Source organism: Pagrus pagrus (assembly GCF_965226575.1).
Source record: "Pagrus pagrus genome assembly, chromosome: 9".
NCBI lineage: Eukaryota > Metazoa > Chordata > Actinopteri > Spariformes > Sparidae > Pagrus > Pagrus pagrus.
The window spans coordinates 25,839,339-25,854,183 of NC_140193.1; the positions used below are offsets into that span (position 1 = coordinate 25,839,339).

The 14,845-nt window shown below is 39.5% G+C and overlaps 1 protein-coding gene across 2 annotated transcripts in view; it reads left to right on the plus strand.

Moving 5' to 3' along the window:
• The window catches only part of cacnb4a (calcium channel, voltage-dependent, beta 4a subunit), a 45,276-nt gene that overhangs the window by 25,667 nt on the left and 4,764 nt on the right, over positions 1 to 14,845 (plus strand). For both annotated transcript variants that reach the window (XM_084361551.1, XM_084361552.1), the window contains 6 exons: positions 7,892 to 8,011; positions 8,849 to 8,971; positions 10,117 to 10,244; positions 10,667 to 10,746; positions 11,125 to 11,144; positions 12,112 to 12,192. In XM_084361551.1, the coding sequence (XP_084217677.1) occupies positions 7,892 to 8,011; positions 8,849 to 8,971; positions 10,117 to 10,244; positions 10,667 to 10,746; positions 11,125 to 11,144; positions 12,112 to 12,192 (552 nt within the window). The remainder of the gene's footprint in view (positions 1 to 7,891; positions 8,012 to 8,848; positions 8,972 to 10,116; positions 10,245 to 10,666; positions 10,747 to 11,124; positions 11,145 to 12,111; positions 12,193 to 14,845) is intronic.

The following is a 14,845-nucleotide window of genomic DNA, read 5'->3' on the forward strand; positions in this document are numbered from 1 at the left end:
CGTTAAATTTATTTACAAGTTCATCATTGGTGGTGTCATTTCCATTGTTTTTTTCAGCAATTTTGGAGTTTCCCTTGATTTTGATGTTGGGGAGAGTAGTATTTTTAGGTTTACGACAGAGGATTTCATTCAAAACCTGCCAGGATTTCTTTTGATCACCCCGATAAACTGTAATGCAATCAGTGTAGTACCTTCGCTTACTCATGCGAATTACTTGTGTGAGCTTATTTCTATACTTTATGTATGTTTCTTTATTAGCACCACATGGGTTTTTAACAATTTGTTTGTATAATTTATTCTTTTTATTGATAGATTTTAAAATACCCTTAGTGAGCCAGGGTTTCTGTCTAATGGCACTTTGCTTGACAAGTCTCTCAGGTATAAAACGATTCATAGAGTCGGTGATTTCATTAATTAATACATTATAGGCGGTATTCGGATCCTTGCAATTATAGACAGAATCCCAAGTTTTAATTCGCAAGTTTGCGCATAGTTTTTTAAGTGATTTTTCGTTTAAGACCTTCACTTTAGTTTTAGTAGGGGAATCATCAACTTTCTTAACAAGATCAGTGAATAAAACAATAGGATAATGATCTGTTAGATCTGAGAATATTATACCAGAATCTATACAAGCTTCTTGAGAATTTGTAAGAATATTGTCAATTATTGTCCTGCTGGACTCTGTAACTCTAGTGAAAGTATTTATTGTAGGAAAAAATGAAAAAGAATGTAAGATATTAGTAAAGTCATTTGCCACAGTATCATCCTTAGCGAGGTCTATATTGAAGTCACCAAGAATGAAACATGTTTTATTTGTTTTGTTTATACAGTAAAGGAGTTTTTCTAAATTAACTTTGAACATGTCAATATCAGAGTCTGGTGGCCTGTAAATTACTCCAACTATGATGTTTTTACTAGTTTTTACATCTATCTCTATGAATAGAGAATCAGAGTGACCATCGGCAATAGACAATTCATCACAAATGCTAACTGATAATTCAGAGGCAGCATATAGACAGACTCCTCCTCCTGATCTACCAGATCTAATTTTATTGTATAATTTATATCCATCAAGATTTAGGGTGTCCATATAAGATCCTTCATTAAGCCAGGTTTCACTGCAGCCAATGACATTAAAGCTCTGGCCTATGCTTGTTAAAAGGGAAACAAGATCATCATGATGCTTGTTTAGACTCCTAATGTTGAGGTGCAACAACGAAAAGTTATTATTATAATTTATATGTTTCAACTGATCAGGCAAAAATTGCCTACTATTTAGCTTCCCGTCATTACCAAGACAAAACTGTTCAAACTCATCATAATCTTCAGTACAATCTAAATCATTAGATCCCATACAATGCAAACTTGAGACAATAATTCAATGTTGGGTGACAGATGAAAGGACTTAAGACCAAAATATTACTAATACAACTAAAAACTAATTTAAATGCCATTACCTAGCTACTTACAGAAAATGAAGAAAAAACAAACAAACAAACAAAAACAAAACAGACATTTGAGAATCAGTTCGATGAACGTTACAGTGCAAGGGCCAGAGAAATCTCCCAAATACTGCTTTAAATCCAGCAAACAGCAGCATATTACTGTAGTCTATTTGTGATCAGGTAGTCCAAAGACATTTGTGTGTATAGATTAGACGATGCATAACTTACTAGCGTCAGAGAGTCTACTGATAACGTGCAATTTCTTCCTGTGTGTCAGTAGATGAATGCGCCCATCTCTAGTCCAACTGGCAGCCAAGTTATTCCTGTGTTTTTCCCGGAGATCTGCCAGCAGTTTCACTCTCTTGGTCGTTAAGTTCTCCAGAATGTGCATTTTAGTGTCCTTCAATGCTTTCTTCGACTTGAAAATACTGTCCCGGACGTAATATTTGGTGAACTTGACAATAATGCCCCTCGGTTTGGCCTTCAGGTTTTCAGGCTTTGGACCAAGGCGGTGACTCCTGTCAATCTCCGTAGGTTGCACGTCTATTTTGAGATTGGTCTTAAAAATGTCACAAACGACTTTGGTTATATCCTCATCTCTCTTTTCAGGTACACCAAAAACGATAAGGCAGTTCCGTCGGGAGTACTGTTCTTGTTCGTCAAGATTGTCAATCAAATCATCATACTTGTGTTGTAGTTCACATAGTTTATCAGCACAGAGAAGGAAAGAAACCAGGAAATAATCACCTTTAAGAAGTCTTTTTTTCTTTTCTTAAGAATTACTCAAACTGATTGATTGATTACAAACAGAGGTGGAGATTAATGTAATAGTTGAAAACTGATAGATTAATCGTTTAATCGTTGTAGTGCTAGTGATATGTCATAATATGAATAATAAATGAAAATGAAAATGAAATTAAATGCAATTTGTTTTATACTGTTAATCTAAGAACATGGTGGTTTTAAGGAGTAAAATTATTATTATTAAGTACACTTTATTCCTTTATACTCCAAGAAAAATGTTGTTTAATTGTTCAATCTTGACAGCTTGTGGTTTCTATCTATCTATACAGTAAGAGAAATTGTATTTTACTGCTTTTTTGTATAGAAGCTAATGATGTATTTGTTCCTTTGTTCTCAGTCGTTTGAAGGTGAATACTGAGTGCAGGAAGTCTGCTGCTGTTGTGTGTCACCCAGTGAAGGATGAGCCACTTTGATTGTACCACATGAAAGTAAAGAAATCATTAAAATTCATGAACATGCTCATGTATTATGTCACGGTGCATGTCATGGTCATTGCACTACACAGTGAACAGCATTACATCATGCAACATGGTCCATATCATAATAGATATTACATGTTACGTAATACTTTGGCCCTTATTGTTACAAGCTGCAGTTGCCAGTTCAAGCCAATAAATATATGTTTGATGTGAGCTGGCTGACAACTGCAACAACACTGCATTTCTATAGAGACGGCACGTATCTATAAATAGAAAGTAAGAGGAACTGACAGACAAAGGCCGGTTTGGCCTTAATGGCAGATAAAGTCAAACAAAGAGGGTTCCAGTGAGTGTGGACAGGTGGGTTATAGACACAGTGAGGCCAGTAAATCATGAAGGATATTGTCAGTGGTGGCAACTGTAGTAGCAGCAGCCATACTCTCATCTTTCAATCCTTCCTTTCATTTAATTGCTGTTGACAAGAGGAATAACAGGCTCCTGACCTGGTGTGTCCTGCAGCCTGCAGCGACCGTACTCAGTGTTTTCCCGTACCTGTACTAGAGAGCAATGATGAGCAGTAATTAGCTGGTACACCCCAGAGAGTCTGTGCACTGCACTCGTTGTTCTTTGCCTATGGGGCAGGCGTCCAGTGTTTATGCTAATGTAGTGATTACTCAGCTGTAGTGTAGTGTGAAGTACAGATTTTGTGTTACAAAGTGGTATCTCACTCCATCACAGAGAGAGAACGACAAACTGGACCAGAGAGAGAGAGTGAGAGTGAAAACACTGCTGTGATGTGATGTTCATTACAGCCCATAAGTTATATAATAACTGATTTATGTATTTAGTCATTGTTTATACTCTTAGACACACAAATAGCACGAGAACAGTCAGCTCTGTTCACGTGAAAGAAAGGAAAAGAATCACCACCAGGTTGATTATTCAACCAATTCACTGCACACACTCTGACCCTGCACCTGCCACTTTATTCAGATCCTTTTCTTACAGATCTAATATATAAGAATTCTGCATAAAAATGCCTAAAAACAAGCGGACCTTTGTTATAAATTTAGTTGAGTTGTGTACTTACATTATCCCAAATGTTTCCAACAATGTTCAAACCAGAGAAATCCACAAGTTTGCTCAAACTTACGGTGCGTTTCATTTGGTCGTCTGCTGCTCTAACTTCCAGGAGAGAGTCACATAACATGAAAAAAGCTAAAACATTATTTCATCCGTGAATATTTGAGTCACATCAGACAGATTTAAATCAGCAATCGTCGCTGTTTAATGGTGTGTTCACCAACGGCAAAGCAAGTTTGATCACGTGATCATATGTGTATTACTTGCACAAGCTTATTCGCACCAAACTGCCAGATTACTGTGCATTAGCCAGAAATGAGAGAGCAACAGCATGCACCGAGGGTGTGTGTCTTTGTGTTTGAATTCAGGTCAATCACTCAGCAGAGAGTCTGGTTCTCTCTCTTCTTTTTCCCCTCTCCTCTTTGTAATGTTACATTCATGAAGTGAAGTATATTTCCCCTCCAGCTCCAGTTAGCAGTCAACATTACAGAACATAAACGCCTGGCAATGGAGGTCACCTCAGCGGGTCACTGCTGCAGTCAGGCTGATAAACAGGAGTGAAGATAAATCCACTTTTTAATCCCAAAAGTTTAAAAGTAATCTCTGAGCTCTCCTCCCGTTGGTTAACAGCTCTGGATCAGAGAAGAATCTGATGTGACTCTGGGTGTTTATTCCACCAGAAGGTCTGGATCTGCTCCGACTGTCTCCTCCAGAATACTGCACACAACACTCAGCAAAAGTCTTTTTGTAGGAAGCAGGAAGAAATTACATATTACATATAAAAATACTAACACCAGACTAACACCAAAATACTCTACTACAAGTATAAGTCCCGCATTGAAAATACACTCTATCACTGCTTTGTTTTGTGCAGGATTAAAGGGGAAATCCTTCACTTATTAATTAATAGCAATTTACACATATTTAGTGTCTATCTCCAAGTTTTATTATCTCTAATTATTTGCTCAGACCTACAGGCTGTTTAACAAACGACATTTTGACTTGTCAAGCAGGAAAAGCACAAATGATGGCCACATTCCATTTAGATGAGCCAGTTCCAGTGCTCAGGTGTTGTGCTTCCTCATTTACTGACATGGCTTAGGGTGACACTTAATGGAAAGAGCCATTGCTGATGTTATCATATGCACCTGTGCTTTTGAAGCCTTTACAGGTCCACATGTCTGCTGTGAAAAGGGTCTATAGGAAGGTTAGTCTAAGTTAGATCACCATAGAAGGCTTATATTTCACTGCACAATATCATTTTATATTTTTGTTTTCACAAACTCACAGTAAAAATAATACCTAAATGTATCCCCCATCTTTAAATGCAGCAGGAGCATTCAATACAAAAGTCAGAGTTACGTGAATATGACAGATAAAGACCCAAATGCACAACTCAGAGACAGTTTCCACAAAAAAGGCAGGCTTAACTGAAGGTAGTTCAGTACACAAAATATCAGTCAGTGTAGCAAACACACAAAGAGACTAGGCAGAGGCAAAGTCAGGTCTAAAAGCAGGGTCAAAACAAACATGAGAGAGAATGCTGCGACACTTGCAATGACTGACAAAGACAAACTGGCAGAGAAGACAGGGAGCACGCAGACTAATTAATTGCACACAGGTGAAACACTTCAGGGAGGGGCAGACAATCACCACAGCAGGAAACACACAAGAGCAAAAAGGGGATCTGAAACGAGAGGAGGGTCAGACACTAAAATAAAAAAGGAAACAGAACTGAAAGAATGAGGGACCTTAGTGTGACGAGACATGACACGGACTAGTTTGGATCAAAATCATGCAAATTTGAACTTATGCATGCAATGCATAATTTTTAAACAGTCAAAACAAATCGTGATGTGACTCATACTGTAGTTAGAGCCCGACACTGTGTGATCACTGAATAAATCAAAGGAATCACTCGTGACATGACAACCATGTCTGCTTCTCTGGGCTCAGAGGGAACAGTTCTGCACCAACGCTGCCATTCTTTAGCTCTACATTATTTTGATGAATTATAGAAACATATGCTGCAGCTCCACTGAATGTAACGTATAGAGCTGTTATTACATGGTGCAGTTGTAACAAACGGGACCAGAGCCAGACCTCCCACCTTGGAGTACAACAGCTCCAGTGACGTTCAGCCAAAGGTGATGTCCTCAAGCCAAGACGTGCTGGATACACATGCGTCATCGCTGTGTGTCGTGTCGTGTGAAGTAGATTTAGCCATCTTTGATGATTGATGGATTTATAGCACGAGTCCATTAGCCAGGGATCCACTCACTGGGCCCTACTCAGGTGTGTAAAGTGTGTGCTTTTCATTTCACGCTCAGGAGCAGGTGACATGCTGATACATTCACTGAGCTACTGTTTTAGCTAATTTTACTTTTGACTAAGTAGCTCAACATCAGTATAGATCAATACAATGGTTTAGTATGCCATTAGAATAGGTTCCCCTAATAGAATTGCTTCAGTCTAATACATCAACCCTGCAGTGTGTACCAGAGAGATAAGATATAGGAAAAGAAGAAGGTATATTGTAGAATATAAAAGAACAAAGTTCAGCACCAAGGAGCCATCTTTGTACATCTTTAAGCACGGTGTCCTTGGATTGAGATCTGCACCTGCTGCGTGCTGTGGATGTAGTGTGATCATCCCTGGTGATGTCTTCTTCAGGAGGTCTGAAATAGCATCTTCAGCAGCGCCCACCCCTCACTGCAGGCTCACATGTGACGCTGGAGTCTCTGTGCACCCACTGTTGCTTCTGTTTATGTTTGCACATTTTCCTCAGCTAGTCCGTCATAATCTTGCTGTCTCTTTAGTTCTCTCTCTCTCTCTCTCTGCCTGAAAGGAGTGGGTGGGCGTTTTTACTGCTCCTTTTACCCAGCAGCCTTTGACTTGTAGCTAATAAGGACAGGGCGTGAGGGAGTGGGTGAGTTAGTGAAGGAAGGAGATGACTCCATTGATAGTGATGGTATGAGACTGATCTCCAGCCTGAGGACAACTGATGGTGGTGGGGGTTGGGTCAAGCTGCCCAGAGGTATTCCAGATGAATACTCAGATACATGTACAGTACACACAATCAGTCTAATCTGATAAGATAATAATAATAATGTATAATGATGAATAATGATAAATAGTATTTAAATAACTTAAATAATCTCCAAGAAATATCCAAACAAAAACATTTTCACATGATATAAAGATGGGTGACATTCTCCTGGAATAACTAGTTTCCACTTTTCCACTAGAGGTAAGGATCTCTGCACTCAAGCATTATGGTCTTCACAGTCACCAGACCTCTTCCCGGCTGAGCACCTACGGGAGATGACACTCTACACCTCCATTGTTAATTTACTATTTGGGAGAATGGTGTTTATCCCTTCAGTAGACTTTCAGATAACCAAGTCAAGGAGCACTTACTATAACAAAACGTGTTAGATATTTTCATTAGAACATGTTGTAAGCTCTGTTCCTGTGGTATCAGGTGTTGTCAGAGGTGCAACAGAACCCATAGAGGTCAGTGCAACACCGCATTTGTACGTGGACTTCTTCTCGTAGATTGCAGACAAAAGGGAGTGTATAATTTATGAGTTCGTGTCCATATTCGCTCAAATTACCTTGGTCACAACACAAATAGGTGTTTGTTTGTATTGTGAGTATTGCGTCTGTCCTTGGTGCTTCTGATTGCACCTCTGAAAAATAAAAACATCTTCCTGAACCGTCCCTCCCAGTCACTTCATCATCTTTAATCTGTCAGCCTTTGATCCTGTATGGAGAGGAAACAAACAGTCATGTGACACGGCTGCCACACACACACACACACACACACACACACACACACACACACACACGGGTGTCTGTAACATCCCATTCCCATTTATTCGCTCAGTCCCTGTGGTTTTAAGCAACACGCTCTCATTATGTCCTGCATCTATTTGCACTGTTTTGCATTCAAATGTCTTGAATAGGACATATCAAAGTACACATTACAGTTGTTATTGGATTTAGCCCCTTGCATGTCAATGATGATCTGTATCACATAGATAAAGAAGTCGCCCTGTAGTTACTTCACCAATTCTGGTACTTCCATCTTTCCTAGTAATGTGTTACTCCCATCTCCTGTGCTCTGTTGTTCTCCAGGGCTCAGCTGATTCCTACACAAGCCGACCATCTGACTCGGATGTGTCCCTGGAGGAGGAGAAGGAGGGTGGCCGGCAGGAGAGGGAGCAGCAGGCCACTGTCCAGCTCGAGAGGGCAAAGGTCAGTTTCCCTAGGAACTATTTACAGGACAACATGCTGAGATACATGCTGTACTGTATTATATCTCACATGACACACATGTTCACAAACAGAAGACACATGGTTGACACACAAAGATTCTATACTTTACTGAATACTTTCATTTTTATAGTAATTCAGTTTGGTGAATTCACACAAACCAAACCCTCACATCACGTACAATAACCACCATGGGACATAAAACAAGTGAGAACAGTAATGGTGATGAAAGCTTGCTGCGGTGCTTTTGAATACTTAACTGTAATGCAGCGTTTAAACCACAGAAAAGACACAATTTCACCTGTGATGTATTGATTGAACAGATAAATAATGGTTAAAAAATAAAGTTAGTAAAATTAAAGACAAGATTCACATCAACAACTCCATCAATCATAACAGCCCTGTAGTTTACAGTGGAGTAAGATGAAAAGGATTAAAGGTAAGGAATAAGAATAATGTATGAGACTGATGTGTTTGAAGGAGCCATCTTTATAGATTATTCAGACTTTTAGGCCCTTGAGATCTTGTCCTGCTGTGGCTGTGGATGTGGTTTGATCACCACTGCTGCTGTCTTGTGCAGCCACCTTCATCAGGAGGTCTGAAATATCATCTCTACAGCAGCGCTCACTAATCACTGTAGGTGATGCTGGAGCTTGATGAGCACATTGGTGCTGTAATGGCTCTCTGCTGAGGAGAGAGGAGGAGAAACCCTCTCTGGTATCTATAAAGTTAAAACAATCATTATATGAAAATAAAGATTTGATCCATATCACCCATCCCTATTCTATATTCATGTTGCCACCCATCGCTGTCTTACAGACTAAAGCAGTGGCCTTTGCTGTGAGGACCAATGTCAGCTACTGTGGTGCTCTGGATGAAGACGTTCCTGTGGCCGGGACTGGCGTCTCCTTTGATGCCAAGGACTTCCTCCACATCAAAGAGGTGAGATTCAGACACTACCCAGTAAACCTGTGGCACGGAGTGAAGGACTGAATTCAGTCCACTCCATGTGCTTCATAAATCACATGAGCCGGCGTGATTTTTTACTGTGCATAGTTCTCTATTCTACTAATGTACTAATTAGATTAGAAAATGCAAGTAACTGCAGCACCATTTAGTTTCATGGGATGTCATCACTGTTCAAACAAACCTGACAAAAACTGGCTACAACCAAACTCCAGAAACACAGCCTGTCTTGAGAAAACAGTGTCACCAGCAAGGCTGGTAGCTGTTACGAGCTTTTGATCATATCACATTATTTTCTTCAGCAGATGGAGTTTGCTCTGCTGTAATGGAATTATAAGCCTCTGTAGTCAAAATTACACTAGAGGTTTTTTTATTCTGCTGTCTGTAGGGATGCTTTCACATCAGTAGTAATGTGCTTTACATCAACCAGCGATGTTTGGTTTGCCAGAGCATTGGGGGGAGCAACTGTAGTGACAGAGTAGACTTGAGCATGACCGAGCCTATATTGGGGAAAAGTGTCCAAGAAAGGTTTTTCTGGTTCAAGGGTTCAATGGGTGAAGGTTCATTACTTATTACGTGTACAACATCAGGGTTGCAAAACAAAACTAAGTTTGAGTCCCTTTATGTGACATCACAGAAAAACAGACCAACTATTTCATAGAGTGGAGTGTTGAGGAGAAGTTGAGGAGTCCTACAGTCTGAGGAGTGAAGCTGCTCTGTAGTCTGGTGGTACAGCAGCAGATACTTCTGTATCTTTTGTCAGATGGCAGCAGGATGAACAGACTGTGGCTGGGTGGGTGTTGTCTTTAGGATCGTTTGGGCGCTGTGTACTTCTTATTACATCCTGTTCAAAATGAATGGTTTCTCAGTCATCCGCAATGGGGAACTATGTTTTTAGTCTGATTTTGGGTTAATTCTGGGAAGTGATAGTTTTTTTTTTTGTATAAAGGTTTTAGATATTGAAAATTCATGTACAAGTTTTTTGTCTCAAAAGGTATTGATTGATAAAATTAGTTTACTGGATCTGATTGTTCGGATCTGTCTTTACTCATCATTTTCCATCTCACACAGTAATGTGAAACCCTGAGGTTTTCTGTCTATTTTCTATGTCCAATCTACAGAAGTTCAACAATGACTGGTGGATCGGCCGTCTGGTGAAAGAAGGCTGCGACATCGGCTTCATCCCGAGCCCTCTGAAACTGGAAAACATCAGACTCCAGCAGGAACAGAAGAGAGGACGCTTCCATGGGTGGGTTAAAAGGAGGACTGGGATGTGAGGGTGCAGGAGGTGGAAGAATAAGCAGCTACAGATATTGTAACGAAGACACATGTATCAAATGGGATAAAGAGAGTTGGAGGGTTTGGGGATGTGTTGAGGAGAGAGCCACTTCAGGGATGAGTTGAGCCTGGCAGTTGAGCTTGCAGATAGGGAGGAAGTGAGGTGGATGAAAGCCAAACTGTGTTGTGTGGTCCAACGTCTCAGAGGTGCGCCTGGATGGTGGCCATCGCAGAATTTTCCATCAGATGGGGAGATGTGTTTCAGCCACCGAGGCGATTAGAGCTGCTGAGTGCCTTCATCTTTCCTCTGTTGCAACATTGAGAGAGAAAAGACCTGTCTGCTTGCTGGATTTCACATTAACACACTCTTTCTATTTGCTGTCGTTGTTGTAGCGGTAAGTCGAGTGGGAATTCATCCTCCAGTCTTGGAGAGATGGTGTCGGGCACATTCAAGCCAAACCCCAACTCTGCAGGTTGGTCGTCCCATTCACAGAGGGAATGGGTTTCTTGTTTTCTGCTCTGTATTTGTGTCTGTTTAACAGTGGAATTATTTATTCAGCTCCTGTGACATTATGATGCTTTATAATGTCTGACATAATTTCACACATACAACCCTGATTGTTGCAGGCATCAAATTCAGAATAAGTGAATATTTACTCATCAGTTTGAACATTCAGTAACTTGTCTTTGTACTGTATTCAAGGATTTGCAAAACACTGCATTTTGTTTCTATTCATGTTTTACACAGCGTACCAACTTTCTGTAATCAGGTGATATAGTCTATATTAGCATATTATTATAGTCTCAGTCCAGTATGCACTTATTTACCTGACTTTTCCATTCCTTTTCAGGAAAGCAGAAGCAGAAAGTGGTGAGTAAGGCTATTTACATATTTGTTTATTTATCTGCTTTTTATAGGTGAAAAATAAAATTAGGTCTATGTAAATAAAAATAAAAAATAAACTCTGCCCAGCTTTATTTTTTGAAACAATTACTCACATTGTTAATAGTAAACAAACACCTTTTACATGTGATTTGATATGAATAATGTGAATGAATGTGGCTAGTGAGGTATAAATGTAAGTGTCGCCTGAATTACTCAAATTATTGACTACTCTTTTAAAAGCAGGTCAGCAGTGCTAACAGTGTTTTCAATTAAAATTTAGAGCACAGATTGTTCCTTTCTTTAACATGTCATTCTCGTGATAATTATACTGAATCAAAATATGTAGTCAAAAGACTATACAGTAGCTAAATGTCCCTAACAAACCCAGACAAAATCAGCTTGAACAGATTCTTCAAAGTACAAGGTTCTTTTATACGCCATTGTAAAAGGCAGGGTTGCACAGTGAAATGCATGTTGTAGTCAATTTATGCTACTCCAGAAAAAGAACCATATTTTTATGTTGGAGGGTGGAGGATGAGTTGAGGGAAAAAGCTGCCCTGTAGTCTGGTGACACTGCATTACTCGATAAAGTTAATTTCATGTGAGTCCTCTGTAGACATAGATTAGCAGAGTGTTATATCATTTAGAACTAGCCTCTGTATTTTTAGTCCAGTCAAAGACAGCGGGTTATATTAAATTAATTGGTAGCTTCATCTGATTCAGATTCTACTCTGCAGACTATTCGTTCTTCAAATCATCATCTTATATCTTTATTCTTTACCGTTAATTGAGAATCATGCAAACTTTTTATTTATGTGGAAATGGAGCGCTGCATTAAAGCATCACTCCATTTTTTACATTGTAATGTGTTGAGAAATACTTGCTTTCCTCAAAGAAACACTTGCACATATTGAATCTTGACTGTATGTGTGTGTGTTGCTGACCCCTCCAGGCTGAGCACATCCCTCCGTATGACGTGGTTCCCTCCATGAGGCCGGTTGTCCTGGTGGGACCGTCCCTGAAAGGTTACGAGGTAGGACGCACTGCTGCTCCTGCAGCATCCTGAGTCAGACGCTTTCTCACAGCCACAACGGAAATCTCTTAATCCTGACATTACTTAGTCAGCTGTGTTGCATAAATAATAATATAGATACCCAATATTCTAGGTAGTGCAATTATATTTAGTTCATAGTTCATAAATATATTTTCTTTCTTACTGTGTGAGGGTAAGAAGTGCATTTTTTTACAGTGAAACCTCAATACAAAGATTGCTAGCATGTTGAAAACGAGTGACAATTGACGGGAGAAAGCCCAACACTCCAATTTATTAAAATACACTTTGTAGTGTTAACACATGACAATCAAATTCTTAATTCAGCACAGATTTAGCTGAGATAACTGCCATGCCACTGATTTTCTCAGAGCGACTATGCATCCCTTATGGGCCAAGATGGTTTATACCTCATGTTGCATCATGTCGCAGGTCCTCCTCATTCCCTCTCAAGTAAAAATTCCCAGAGACACAGCATTAAAAGTGAAACTGCTCATTGATTTACAGTTACCACTGGAACCACAGGGCAAACAATAAAGGAGGCCAAGGAGGTGGTGGGAGGTGGGAGTCAGTTGTCATGGAGTCACAGTCTTCGCCTCCCATTCTGGTGTTGCCATGGCAACAACCCTCTGGGTAAACTGCATCAGTCTGAAAAAGTGGAGCATGGTTTGAAATTAGAAACAGAGAATAATGTACTGCACCGAGGTTTTGGAATAGGATGAGTGACTGAAAGGCATTTAATGTTTCTATAAGAAACAGAGATTTTTGCTTTCAGTCACATCAGACACTTTTTGGTTTATTGTTCGCTTCAGTAGCAGAAAAAAGTGTTTAGCCCTGCAAATAAAGCTCATGATGTACAATATTTTTTTGTTAGCCACGCTATTCTTTCTCCCAAGTGCGCTGAGTGAGGATTACTTTTATTCATTACAGGGTGCTTCATAACAGAATGCATAGTGTGACAGGTGCTACAGTTGTAGTGGTGGAATTAAGTATTCAGATCCTTTGCTTCAGTAAAAAAATAGCAATACCACCAATACTTCCTTGCAGGTAAAAGCTATGCATTCAAAATCTAACTTACCAACATCTCTCATCACCGAGACAAATGCATGTGTTGTTCACTTAAAGGTGCAATATGTAAGAATTGGCCACCTGTCGAATTCGTACTCCAAGCAAATGGGGGCAGTATAACCAGGGTAACCGCTAACTGCTGCTAGCCATAGCTGCTGTTGGCTAGTTTGCTCAGCTCAAACAAGGCAACTGCCTGAGTGTTACTATCAGACTATTGCCTGCCAAGGTAAAAGTGGTATTATGAGACAGGATGGGCTACGGCTAACTGGTTAGCATGCTAACTTCAGAAGATATGTCTACAACACAGTGCATAGCCATCTTTAATATAAGTCAGAACTGTTGTTTGTTCACCATCTGTTGATTATTTAAGTTAATTAAAATTGCGTATTGATTCTTTTTCATTAATAAAGTTGGAAAAAAGAAAGCGGCATCCAAAGATGTTGCTCACGAGACTCACATGCACCAACATTCACTAGCTGTCCCAGCTACTAACACAAAGAACAAAGAGGCTCAGATCACACCACACACACAGGGAGTATGGTGTCCTTCTCTGCTCAAGATGGCATCACTGCACTGTATCTTTACAAAGAAAATAGCTATTTGCTACTATAGTAATGTTCTGAATCGCATATATTTAACCTAGTTCAATTTAAAACTAGTTACCTTTAATAGTACAAACGTATTGTGAGAAAGATATACTCAAGGTAAAACTAATCCTCTTGTAGCTGAATGGAGCTATTGATACAGTATCTGTCTGTTCAACCGACTAAATGATCTGTGTCCGTATCTGTACTGCGTGTGTGTGTACTTGAACTGGGAGAGGGAAGTTGGTCATCAGAAGGATCAAAAGTTGCCATTTTTACTATTTATTATAAAACTATTTACAGAACAGCATGTGAACATTCAGAAGTGACATTCAGAACTATTTACAGTTCAAAGTTGTTTATTGATCTAAATTAGTCAACTCTAGTCCACTACCCAATGAAGATTTTTCTTCATCACAAGTAAATATATTTACACATTTTATTCAGATGATACTCATACTCATAAAAGTACATTATCTGTACTAGATACTTGTTTCAGCTGAGTGCTGAATACTTGCTCAACCCTAATACTGCTGTAATAATGGTGTATGTAAGCAGCATCTTATTGTTGCAGCTGGTTGAGCTGTTCTAGCTGCTGTAATAGCTGATTTATATGTTGGACAGTTTAATCTTAACAATGCACCTTCATGTAACTATAACTTTCAAATGAATGTTAAAAGTTGCTTAAAATAGAAACTGTCAAGTAAAATACAAGTACATTGAGTAAATCTACAACATTCCACCATTGTACGGAAAATTGATCCACAAAGTCATCGTACATGTTAACAGCACTAAATACAATCTGACAACTGCTCCATGTTTCAGATGAAATGACAGGCAGCCCCTGTCAACCCTCTGTCACTGTCACTGTCATTTAAACAAATCAGAGTGACAACTGGCGCGGCCAAACAAATCTTCGCCTGTTTTGATTCAGTGTGTATTCATTGCCATGAGTCAAACACCTCAGACTAATATGATGACTG